This window comes from Danio rerio, chromosome 24, assembly GCF_049306965.1.
Source record: "Danio rerio strain Tuebingen ecotype United States chromosome 24, GRCz12tu, whole genome shotgun sequence".
In the NCBI taxonomy this organism is placed as follows: Eukaryota; Metazoa; Chordata; class Actinopteri; order Cypriniformes; family Danionidae; genus Danio; species Danio rerio.
This window is the reverse complement of record NC_133199.1, coordinates 30,744,150-30,757,094: the sequence shown is the minus strand read 5'-3', so window position 1 is coordinate 30,757,094 and position 12,945 is coordinate 30,744,150. Positions and strand designations below refer to the sequence as shown.

At 35.0% G+C, this 12,945-nt stretch overlaps 1 protein-coding gene across 2 annotated transcripts in view; it reads left to right on the top strand.

Annotated features, from left to right (window-relative positions):
• Positions 1-12,945, top strand: part of pld1b (phospholipase D1b) — a 74,905-nt gene that overhangs the window by 38,605 nt on the left and 23,355 nt on the right. For both annotated transcript variants that reach the window (XM_021470348.3, XM_021470349.3), the window contains exons 12-19: positions 1,804-1,885; positions 2,057-2,167; positions 4,390-4,578; positions 6,574-6,790; positions 9,842-9,970; positions 10,268-10,386; positions 11,203-11,316; positions 11,407-11,517. In XM_021470348.3, coding sequence (XP_021326023.1) covers positions 1,804-1,885; positions 2,057-2,167; positions 4,390-4,578; positions 6,574-6,790; positions 9,842-9,970; positions 10,268-10,386; positions 11,203-11,316; positions 11,407-11,517 — 1,072 coding nt within the window. The remainder of the gene's footprint in view (positions 1-1,803; positions 1,886-2,056; positions 2,168-4,389; positions 4,579-6,573; positions 6,791-9,841; positions 9,971-10,267; positions 10,387-11,202; positions 11,317-11,406; positions 11,518-12,945) is intronic.

Below are 12,945 nucleotides of genomic sequence, written 5' to 3'. Positions count from 1 at the left end.
ACACTTTGGAACCTAACCTAGCCCAAGTGAAAGATTCATAATCGAAACTAAACAAGGGCCAATAAAAGTGATTGATTTTAAAATCAGCGATGCAGGTAAAATATCTGCGGTGCTTTGCGATAACTTCATCATACCAATTAACTCAATTAAATTAGTATGACAGCACCAAAACTTAAAAATGTATATATATTATAAAAGTGTTGTTGCTTTTCACATTTGCAACAACTCAAGAGATGCAGTAATTTGTTCAGTCATCGTTAGCCCATGAACTAAGAGAAACCCCCAAAGAAAGTGGAAGAAAGCAAGAGAGGGAAAGAAAGACATTTGTATACTTTGTACTCGGCCTCTCAGAGGGCACCTCCAGCTGGGAGCGATGGCCAAACGGATCTGTTACCTTCATCAGACTGAGTCCCGGTGCAGTGTTACAGCATCACTCAGTCATCCTGCGACTGTGACATTCCTCTGTGTATGTGTGTGTGTATATATAGTGTACTGGTGTTGGGGGTTTACGTGGGCACAAATTTGTGTAATAACATGGGTATGACCTAGGTATTGCAATGTGAAGGTGGTTTATGAGGACTTTACGCATGTCCTTGTTATTCAAAATGCTTAAAAAGCATAATTAATGGTGTTTATACGTTCAAATTGGCTACAGGTTTCCTGTGAGGGTTAGGGTTAAGGGTGGGGTTAGAGTAAGGCCATTTACAGTTAAAGTCAGAATTTTGTAGCCCTCCTGTATAATATTTTCCCCATTTTCTGTTTAACTAAAATATTTTTTTCAACACATTTCTAAACGTAATAGTTTTAATAACTCATTTCCAATAACTGATTTTCTGTTATCCTTGGCATGATGACTGTACATAATATTTTACTATACATTTTTCAAGTATTCAGCTTAAAGTGACATTTAAAGACTTAACTAGACAAATTAGGCCAGTTAGGGTAATTATGCAAGTCATTGTGTAACAACGGTTTGTTCTGTAGACAATAAAAAAAGAATTGCTTAAAGGGGCTAATAATTTTGACCTTAAATTGGTCTTAAACAAACTAAAACTGATTTTATTCTTGCCAAAATAAAACAAATAATACTTTTTCCAATGGCGACGCAGTAGGTAAGGTCGCAAGAAGGTCGCTGGGTCACTGGTTCAATCCTCGGCTCAGTTGGCGTTTCTGTGTGGAGTTTGCTTGTTCTCCCTGCGTTTGCGTGGGTTTCCTCCGGGTGTTCCGGTTTCCCCCACAGTTCAAAGTCTTGCAGTACAGGTGAATTGGGTTGGCTAAATTGTCCGCAGTGTATGTGTGTGTGTGGATGTTTCCCAGAGATGGATTGCGGCTGGAAGGGCATCCGCTGCGTAAAAATGTGCTGGATCAGTTGGCGGTTCATTCTGCTGTGGCGACCACAGATTATTAAAGGGACTAAGCCGACAAGAAAATGAATGAATGAATGAATGAACTCTCTCCAGAAGAAAAAATATTGTGGGAAATACTGTGAAAAATTACTGTTACACACATCTGAGAAATATTTGAAAAAGAAAAAAAAAATTACAGGAATGCTAATAATTTTGATTCCAAATGTAATAAGGAGATTTTTAAAGTATAAAATACATTGCGCCTATGGAGAGTCATCATAAACCACCAAAACCAACGTGTGTGTGTGTGTGTGTGTGTGTTTCTTTTTCGCTCTATGCTTTTGAGTTCAAGTAGGTGACAGCTGAGATGTTAGACTAGACGTTTATGTATATTTGATGTTACAAATGCTTCCCCTGCTGATGAGGTCGCTCTGTGTGTGTGTGTGTGTTATTGCAGGCTGAGTCCGGAAATCTTCCTCAAGAGGCCTGTTGTAGAAGGCAATCGCTGGAGACTTGACTCTATCCTCAAACGCCAAGCGGTGAGTTCTAGTAATCCAGAGCTGTGGTCAGACAGCAATCCATCTGCACTGACAATAAAACCGTCCTGTTCACTGATCTCCAGTGATAATTTACACTCCGGAGGGGGAGGGTGTTCTTGATAACATATTAATATTGACTAGTGGATTATGAAGAACTGTTTGTTCTTGCAGCAAAAAGGGGTGCGGATCTTCGTGATGTTGTATAAGGAGGTGGAACTGGCTCTCGGGATAAACAGCGAATACAGCAAGCGAACACTACTTCAGCTTCACCCCAACATCAAGGTGAGGACGAAATAAAACTAATCAGTTAACCCTTATGCCAACTGGGAGCCAATGGCTTATGTTAAATCTTTAAAAAAAGCAGATGTCAGAAAGAAGCAAGATAAAAAAGGGTTTTTCACATTGATGCCCTAGTACAAGTACCTTTTTTACTGAAATGTTCCTCAGAGAACTTTTTTTTTGCATAGGCTTTAGTACATTTTCCCTCTAAATAGAATGTTTTCTGGAATTAAAATATTCATTCATTTTTCTTCAGCTTAGTCCCTTATTTATCAGAGGTCACCACAGCGGAATGAACTGCCAACTATTGCAGCATATGTATTACACAGTGGATGCCCTTACAGCCACAACCCAGTGCTGGGAAACACCCCTATGGCCAATTTAGTTCATCCAATTCATCTTTCACCTATAGTGCATGTCTTGGATCGTGGGGGAAACTGGAGAACCTGGAGGAAACCCACGCAAACACGGGGAGAATATGCAAACTCCACACAGCTGACCCAGCCAGGACTCGAACCAGCAACCTTCTTGCTGTGAGGTGGCAGTGCTAACCACTAAACCACCGTGCCGCCAAAATGAAAATATTCCATGGCTATTAATGGTTCTATCAGTACCTTATTGATAAATGCTGGAAAACCGAAAACAAGAACAGGCTATGCTGAACATACCAACAACATTGGTGAACATTCATTTATTCATCTTCCTTCAGCTTAGTCCCTTATTTATCAGGGATTGCCACAGCAGAATGAACCGCTAACTATTGAACCACCAACCGGTTTAACGCAGTGGATGCCCTTTCAGCTGCAACCCAGTACTGGGAAACACCCATACCATTGGTGAACGAAGAACTGAAAATATGACTCAATAAATAATTCAAATATTTATTTGTATAGCGCTTTTCAAAATATTTATTGTTTCAAAGTTTGCACATTATTGCATTACAATCAGAATCAGAAAGGTTAGGGAGACATTATATGTAAACATAAAAAATAAAACCCAATAAACTATGATATAATAAATCATTCAAAACGATCCACTCAGTTAATGCAAAAATCCTTCATGAGTTATATTTTTTGCCATCAGCCACAGGCCCTCAAGAATAGCATTTTCTTTTGTTGCTGAGTTTGAGTCAGACGCTTAAATTTATCATAATGAATCATTTACTGAATATTTGCTGCATCTGAATCATTTGAATCAGCAAATTGTTGACTGGAGTCTTTCTCTGACCACATCAATTGAATCAGTGAATTCAGAAAACCGTAGACTGGCTCTTACCTTAATACTCTTACCTTGATAGTGGCTCTCACTTAATATAATTTGAACAGTTCAGAATACTGAAAAATTGCATGTTTTTATGAAATGTGAATTAAAAAGTCAAATATTATGCTTTGAAATATAAAGTAAAGGTACTTTTTACTGTTTTGTCCAAACAGAAAATAATTGTTGACCCTCAACAACACCATAACTTATAATCCATGCATATCTGATGGGTAAAATACTTGTGCCCCACAGTTTTTAAAATGTATTATGTATTGGGGGAAAAGCTGTAGCAAGGGGACAAAAAAGAAAACTGTATTTTAAAATCATAATTTCTTAGCATGGAAGAGTCATTGAAATTAATCATATTTCAGAAAACAAAGCAAAATGTAAAACAAAATGTTGTATTTCATATAATTTGGTTCCAGTTTGATGCTGTATGATTAACATACATGACAAAAACAATGTCTTGAGAATATTTCTACCTGTTTGATGAAGAGTAGAAGAAGAGTAAAACGTATATATGTTGATTATGTTTTCAAATTCACTTAAAGTTTCCCTTATAACCAATTTATATATAATATTAAAGTGTTTTTTTTTAGAATACATTTAATAGTTTCTGAAAACAAATCTCTATTCTAAATGTGTCCTTAATTACACATTCTCATATGATCATACAAAAATGATCAACATGGTGGGATTTCCCATTATATTTAACATAATGTGAGACTTACTGTACATTACTCACCTTCAGCTCTGAGTGAGTCATCGTTTCCTAAATGTCACTGTTATGAATCATGTGGTCATCATTACTTTACCAATACAGTTATTGTCACTAGCGGCAACAATATTTACGGTCATTGTTGTTTAATTGGAGTTTTGTCACAAAAGAATTGATTTGGTGATCTTTAAATCTTTAAAAAAGGAAACTTGAACACTTTCTCTTTTTTTTTACTTTTTAATCTCAGGTAATGAGGCATCCAGATCACGTGTCGTCTTCTGTGTACCTGTGGGCTCACCATGAGAAGATTGTGGTCATTGATCAGTCGGTGGCGTTTGTGGGAGGCATTGATTTGGCCTACGGGCGCTGGGATGATAGAGAGCATCGGTTGACTGATATAGGAAGTGTCACCAGGACTCTTCCTGTGTCTGCAGAGGTTTGGAAGAGCTTTTATTCCTTTGTTTTATGTGACATATTGATACTATTATATTAATATTGCTGTACTTTCAGCAAAACTGTACACAAGAATTAAAAATTCAAATGGGGTTTTAAGCATCAGAAAAATAAAATACAGCTTTAAATTTATGTTTTTCATACTTCAAGAGTGTGCTTTTTCTGAGCTCAAAATAAAAACTGTTGTACATTTTTACTATCATTTCCAAAAGACACCTAATAAAATGTTGCTAAGTGTAAAAGTAGATTATATCTTGTCAGTAATTTAATGACATTAAAATCACAGTGCAGTACAAAAATACTAATTACAGATTTATTTTAAATCTTCATACTTTGCTATTCTTTAAGCTACTAGATTTGACAAAAGAAGGTTTTATAAAATATAATAAATGTAGTATTATTAGTATTATATGAGCCATATCAAACTCATAGCAGTGCAATATGGCTGTATAATGTCACTGGTGGGAGGCGTGTGTTAGGGCCTACTCACACTATGCCATCCGTACCGTGCCCAGGCCCATTTCCCGGATCGTTTGAGAAGTGTGAGTGCGCTGAATCAGGCTCAAGCATTGTTTACTTGGCCGGCCCTGGCCCGCTTGGAAGAGGTGTGCCTGAGCGCAGTTCACTTGGGCTTTGGCGCGGTAGGCTTGTGTGTGAGTGCAAAACGCGCCAAAGCCCGTAACTGAAGGCGAGACGTGACTTTTAAGGGGCTGTTTCATATGGAGTTATTAATCATTTTTACTGTTCAGTGAACGCAAACTGCCGTAGTTTATTAAAGACGAGAACTCCTCACAGCACGACAGCTGCGCGCCTTCAGCAGACTTCCTCATTCCTGCAGCACGAGAGCATTATGATTGTTTATGAGCGCCAAATATGGCGGATCTGTTCGGCGAAATATCTGACTGCATGTCACCGCATCCCTAAGGACTGCTTGGCAAAATATTTGACTGCATGTTACTGCATATCAGACGACTTAAACGATATAACTAGAGAAATCTCCACTGTGCTGCTAAGTGAGAGGGCGCTTCTCACTGAGCAGCGCAGCAGCGATGACGTAAGCGTGCCGAGGCCCCTTTGTGGTGTGAGCGCGGGCCGTCGGGGGAGATGTGCTTTGGCCCGGTTCGAGGCAACTGTACCTAGTGTGAGTACGGCCTTAGTGTCCCACCAGTGACAATATACAGCCATATGACATTACTAGTGTGATATTGCGTTTGTACAACAGTTTGAAGGTATAATCATGTATATAAAAAAGAAAATGTAACACGGAGAGTCTCAAAAATTACTTCCGCCATTCATTCACATTCGTTGCTGACGGTCAGAACAGCAGAAACCATTGCTTAAGAATACGTCACTTTAGAGCAGGGGTTTCAAACTCATTTTAGCTCAGGGGCCACATGGAGGAAAATCTATTCCCAAGTGGGCCGGACTGGTAAAATCATGGTATTTATAAAAACAACAACTTCAGATTGTTTTCTTTGTTTCAATACGGTCAACATAAAACATGAAGCTGGAGCCTGAGGACAATGCGATCTCACGGCAAATTGTAACTTTTTGATTAGGGGCTAATATGTTATATAATATTATATATATTATATATATATTTTTTTTATATATAACAATATAAGTGATGTTTAACAGGGCACGGAAAGTTTTCTCTGTATGTCCTATTAAATGTTTCTTCTGCGGAGAATGTTATTTCTTTTATTTTGGTTGTAAAAAAAATGTTATTTAAAAAAATGTAAAAACAGCCTGGGTCAATATTATTTGCATTTTTAAGAACATTTTTTGTCTACAAAACGAACCCCATGTTGTCTCTAAATTCCCTAATCACTGTATCTCTACCTACAGTAATTACCCTAGCTAAGCCTTTAAATTAATATAAATTTACATAATAAAATATTTTATGTTCAAACAGTATGTCTCAACAGTTTGGCTTTAAACAATAACAGAGTAATCTCTTTAATCTTCTCTGTCACAGAATGCGTCTGAAGCCTCTCCTGCTATGGCCGCTCCATCAAATGGGCCCAGCGCGGCACTGGCTAATGGCAAAAATGTGCCGGCAGACACTGCAGACCAGCCAAAATTAAAAGGACATGGGAAGCCCAAAAAGACCCGCTTCAGCATCCGCAGGCACCTGCAGAAACACAGGCCGACTTCTGGAGATAGTGTGAGCAGCGTGGAGAGCTCTGAAGAAAGTGAGTACTGTACGCCTCCGTCTCTGGAACCATCCCCAATACTGACCCACACTCCCACATTCAGCTGTTATCACACAACACGACTGCTTTTATAATGCCCACTGATAGCGCTTTCACATGACTGACCGTCTTATGCAATCATTTACGGTTTAACATCAGTGCTGGAAAATATGAATCATTAGGATTTTAGGGAAGGGCTGTGATTTTATCTCTGACTGGATTCGAGGTGACATTTAGGATGTGTTGTTATAAACGAGAGCTGCCAAATACCAAAGGTGTGTTGGCACATATTGTAATTGCTAGTGTTGTTGTTGTTGTTCTTCCGCTATCAAGTTTTTGGCATTACAGAGAACCATATGGTAGAAAGTTGTGAAATTCTTGCTACAAATATAGAATGCAATCTCAGCTTTTTTTAAGTTTCTAACTTAACCTCTCTACCGCCACCAAGTGTTCAGAATTTGCACCTACGTTTATGTTAATGACATTTTAAACAGTTTGGACGGATAATACCGCTAAAAAGATGGAATTTAACTTTAGTCCGAATGTTTTTGAATTACTCAAAAACATATTCTATGTGGATTTTAGCAAAATGGCTAAGCAAGGGTTTATCTTCAAAACACTTAAGGCCGCAGTGTACTTCAAACTGAATCAGAGAACAAACTAAAATTCTAACTAAAAACGAACAAAATACGCCAAAATGACTTTTGTTTGTATCGAGTTTGTTTTGAGTTTGTATCGAGTTTGCTTTGAGTTTGTATTGAGTTTGTTTTGAGGTTGAATCGAGTTTGTTTTGAGTTTTGTATTGAATTTGCTTCAGGTTTGTATTGAGTTTCTTTCAAATTTGTATCCAGTTGGTATCGAGCTTGCATTGAGTTTGTATTGAGTTTGCTTCGAGTTTTTTTTGAGTTTGCTACGACTTTGCTGTGAGTTTGTTTCGACTATGTTTCGAGCTTGTTTTGAGTTTGTATCGAGTTTGCTTTGAGTTTGTTTTGAGTTTGTATTGGGTTTTCTTCGAGTTTGTTTCGAGTTTGTTTCGAGTTTGTTTCGAGTTTGTTTCGAGTTTGTTTCCAGTTTGTTTTGAGTTTGTATTGAATTTGCTTTGAGTTTGTATTGAGTTTGTTTTGAGTTTGTATCGGGTTTGTTTCGAGTTTCCTTCAAGTTTGTATCAAGTTTGTATCAAGCTTGTATTGAGTTTGTTTTAAGTTTGTATCGAGTTTGCATTGAGTTTATTTCGAGTTTGCTTCGAGTTTGCATCGAGTTTGTATTGAGTTTGCTTTGAGTTTGCATCGAGTTTGTTTCGAGTTTGCTTCGAGTTTGAATCAAGTTTGTATCGAGCTTGTATTGAATTTGTATCAAGTTTGCTTTGAGTTTTTTTCGAGTTTGCATCAAGATTTTATCAAATTGGCCAAACACACACACTAAGTGGTTGGTCAGGCAACATTGGGCCATCGGTGAGCATCTGTCAGACTAGTTTGTATGGTGCACCTCTCTTCTTGGTCACATTGGGTTTGCCCAATTCAGTTTGTAGAACTGATATTGGCCATTCGTGAAAGAGCGTACTCTGATTGGCTGTTTTGCTACAAAGCAGAATGGAACAAAAACTGTAGCGATGAAGCAAAGAAAATAACGCGAATCAAGAAGAAACAGAATGAAGCTTGCTGTCATGTCATTGCCTTTCTTAAATATTTGTAAACATTATGTATTATCAGACTATCAGACATATTTGCATGAGTGAATGTCTCTTTAGTAAGTGAAGTACTATGAAAATATATGTTTGCAACACTAGGTCTGGTTTTCTTTTGTGGACCAGGTATGGAAAAACACATCCCCTCACACAGGCGCAAAACAAATGTTCTTGTTTCAGTCTGCCGTTATCTGTTTGATGTGTTCATGCACAGCTTTTTGGTCCCGATACAGATGATGTGAGGCCACAACACAGTCAGTTCTCGTCACTGCTAGATTTTTGACGTCGGCTTGGTGTGTCCCAGGCTTTGAATTCAAAGCATCAAAGTCAACTGATGTCCGATTTTTCCCATGTTGGCTTATTTTGTTATTGCCCATTTTTAATGATGCAGTAAAATGCTATATTTTTTAAAAAACGCTGTTGTATTGTTAAAAAATTCAGTATGCTTTTGCCTATTATCATGAGAATGATTTCTTCGACCACTTAGAGAACACCAATAAAACGGCACATCAATTGATTATTTTAAATATATAATTATTATTATTAAATAATATTTAATTTTAAACTTATTTAACCTACCTAATTTGATCTTTCGACCATCCCAGCAAAGCATTTTGGTGTTGTAAAATGTTTTTAATTCCTAATTGTTGCAGTTGCTCTTATTCTCCCTGTCCTTATTTTGTTTCTATACATCTTAACTATCCAATGACGTCTTGCTCATTAGTAATTTAGTCCGGAATCCATATTATTTTTATATATCCATAATTATCCCTGCCAAGTTTTTTAGAGTGTTGCCCAGGTTTTAAAAATTACCCTTTTCTTCAGGTTATTCAAACAGTATTTGCAGCCACCAAAACTTGATCCCTCTTAAATGGATTGAGCTGAGGGTCTCCATGCCCTCCTGCTTGTGCCCTAGTGGTGAGTACAAATCAGGCCTGGCTGAGTTTTAGGTGTGGACTCTGAGAGGTTGCCCTAGTTCTGCTTCTGAACGGTTTTGTTGTGATTAACACATTTATGAGAGTGCAATTATCATTCCTGTTGAAGAGGCAACCTTTCAAACTGTCAAAACACTATGTGGTTTGCTGTGATTCAACAATCGTATTGTATTCTTGCAGACTCCTCAAGATGAGTAAGACATTGAATATTCAGCGCTCAGGCATGTGATTTGTAGTTTAGAATGATTCAGCAGTAACAAAATGGCATGAAAACATGGACGTTTTGCTAAAGAAATGTTCCATGAAACGTGGTTTGGTTGTGTTTTGTTGGTTTGATGTGTGATTTTTTTTTTTTTTTTTTTTGTACTGATTTTGTGCCTTTTGTTGTTTTTTTTATTATTATCATTATTGTCTGTGTTCCCCCCTCTACAGAGTCCGAAGCAACACAGGATTTGCAAGCAGATGTGATTGGCCTGATGGGAAACACGCGGTTCTGGCATGGCAAAGACTACTGCAACTTTGTGCATAAAGACTGGATCCAGCTGGATAAACCTTTTGATGGTGAGTCATTATATTTAAAGTAAAATTAAGCCTTTTTGCTGTTATTATTAAAGCATTTAATGTTTTGTTTTTATTATATTTTATTAATATACATATAATACAAATGAATAGAATATAATAGATAGAAATAAATTTTATTAAATTATTACTTTTCATTAATTAATAAAAGTATAAATGCAGTTTGCAAAAAATATGATTTCAGACTTTTAGCATTTAAAAAAGCCCATTTAAATACATTTTTACATTTATGTTGGTTCAATGAGTGATTTTGTTTTCTATAATATGATTTTTTTGTAGATTTTATTGATCGACACATTACTCCCAGAATGCCTTGGCATGACATTGCTTCTGTGGTTCATGGGCAAGCAGCCAGAGATGTTGCACGCCACTTCATTCAGCGCTGGAATTTCACAAAGGTCAGTATTCACTTAATATTGAACAATATCTTGTTTCTCAAAAATTTTTAATCTATGAATGTTAAACAAAATTGTGCATTATTTTTACACTTTTATACACTGACATCCATTTTAAAAGTACAGATATTGCACTTAGTCTTTTAATCCTCATTATATATTCAAAATCTTTAGTTCTTTTTTTAGTGTTCAGATCTGGCTTTAATTTGTTATTGTGATGTCGATTGTTATTATAAAAAATCTCATCAGTATTAAATATTATAATGTTTTTTTCATGTATTTACATAATTGAGAAATTATTTGAACATTTTGGATGAATTACACAAAAGAGAGAATATTTTTTTTAGAAAATTTTTTGAGAGAATATTTTGAGAATATTTTAAGAATATTTTGAGAGAATATTTTGAGAGATTTTTTTGAGGGAATATTTTGAAAGAATTCTATATGAAAGTGTCATTTATGAAGAGATAAAATTAGAGATGACTTTATAAAACTATTTTTTTCTATGTAAATAGTACTAGTTCAGTTGTTGATGCCGCCAGTAGTTTGCTAGTTGTATTTTGAACACATTTTCAAGTTTTATTCCCTTACTAAAACCTGTGCATTTTTAATCATCATTTTAATGTATTTTCCAGATCACAAATGTGTTATGAGTATTAATATGTAATCAGAGTCACTTACTTAATTAAATTGTAATTTGTTTCAGATCAATTATAACCAATAAAACATTTTATGTCAACCCCTGTGCTGTTGACAAAAATCATAAATCTTACTTTAAATGTACAATATGTTCATATTTACATTTCTGTCATGTTTCAGATCATGAAGCCTAAATACAGGTCTCTGTCGTACCCATACCTCCTTCCTAAATCTCACACTACAGCGAATGAGATCAAGTATCAAGTCCCTGGCTGCACACAGACCAATGTCCAGGTACAAACACATCAAAACATCAATATACTCTCATAGGATCAAGCAAATATCACATTCAGCTTTCAAAATATCAGTTCTCTCTTTGCTCAGGTTTTGCGATCCGCCTCAGACTGGTCAGCGGGTATAAAATACCACGAGGAGTCGATTCACACTGCTTACGTCAATGCAATTGAACACAGCCAACACTATATCTACATAGAGGTCTCTAATTTTCCCTCTTATATGTTTGTGTATATTGCTTTCATCTAATAGACTGTTATACAGTATAATAGACTAACATACTGTTGTTGTGTTGGTTACTAAATACAGAGACTGAGGTTTTTGTATCTGCAGTGTAATTAAAAATATGTAAGGAATAATTGATGACCGGCAAAGTTATTATACATTAGTTCATAATTGTCCTAAGAGAAGAATGGATGTTGTTCAATAGATTTAGGAAAACTTTGTTGAAAGGTTTTGATCCACTTCAAATGTTGACCACTGTAGTTTTGGGTTAAATACAGCATTTTTAAATTTGTTTTTAACTTAATACTATTTTAAATTGTGCCATGAATTTCAGTGTAGATTTACTTAGTTTTATTAATGTTTTTGTTTGTTTTAGTTTAGTTTTTTTTTTTGTTGTTGTTGTGAATACATTTCCACTTTCATTTATATATTTATTGGTTTTAGTTATTTACCATTTTTTACTTTTATTTTTATTTAGTTCATTTCTTTACAACACAGAACAATAATTTTACAGAAAAACATGCTAACATTGATTATTACATACATACACATATCAATATGCACATACATAATTACCTATATATATACACCACATAAACTTAGTAAAAAAAAGTAGAGTAAAAAAAAAAAAAGAAAAAAGCCAAACGCATAAGATTGCTATATCTCTTCCAATTACTATTCATTTAAATGAGGATGTCTTTATAATCACTATCAACCATTTCCCCAATCCTTCCTGAAAATATCCGTTTTCATCCTCAACATAAATGTCAGTTTTTCTATTACATGAATTTCTCAAATTACCTCAAACCACTGCTTACGATTAAATGTATGTAGCATTAAATATGTAGCATTTTTAAATTAGTTTTTTATTCTTTTTTTACATTTGCTTTACATTTCACTGTAGTTTTAGTTTGTTTCATTAGGGATTTTGGTTTTTTTTTAGTTTAGTCTCTATTTTTTGAACACATTTTCTTTAATTTCTATATATTTATGGATTACTTCTAGGTTATATGTATAATTTTTTTAATTAGTTTTTGTATTTTTGATACTCTTTATATTTGCTGTACATTTCAGAGTAGTTTTAGTGTGTTTCATTAATGTCTTTATTTTGTGAACACATTTCCACTTTCATTTATATATATATATATATATATATATATATATATATATATATATATATATATATATATATATATATATATATATATATATATATATATATATATTTATGGAGCTAATAATATGCCAAACAATCTGAATTTGAATTGTGTTAATTTGAATTACTGACAATTGTAATTTAATATATTTGAATGTATATATGCTATTAAAATAGTTTTTTTTAATAATTTTAGTTTTCAGTGACTGTTGCTAGTTTCATTTCGTTTCAGTTTTAATTTTGTGAAT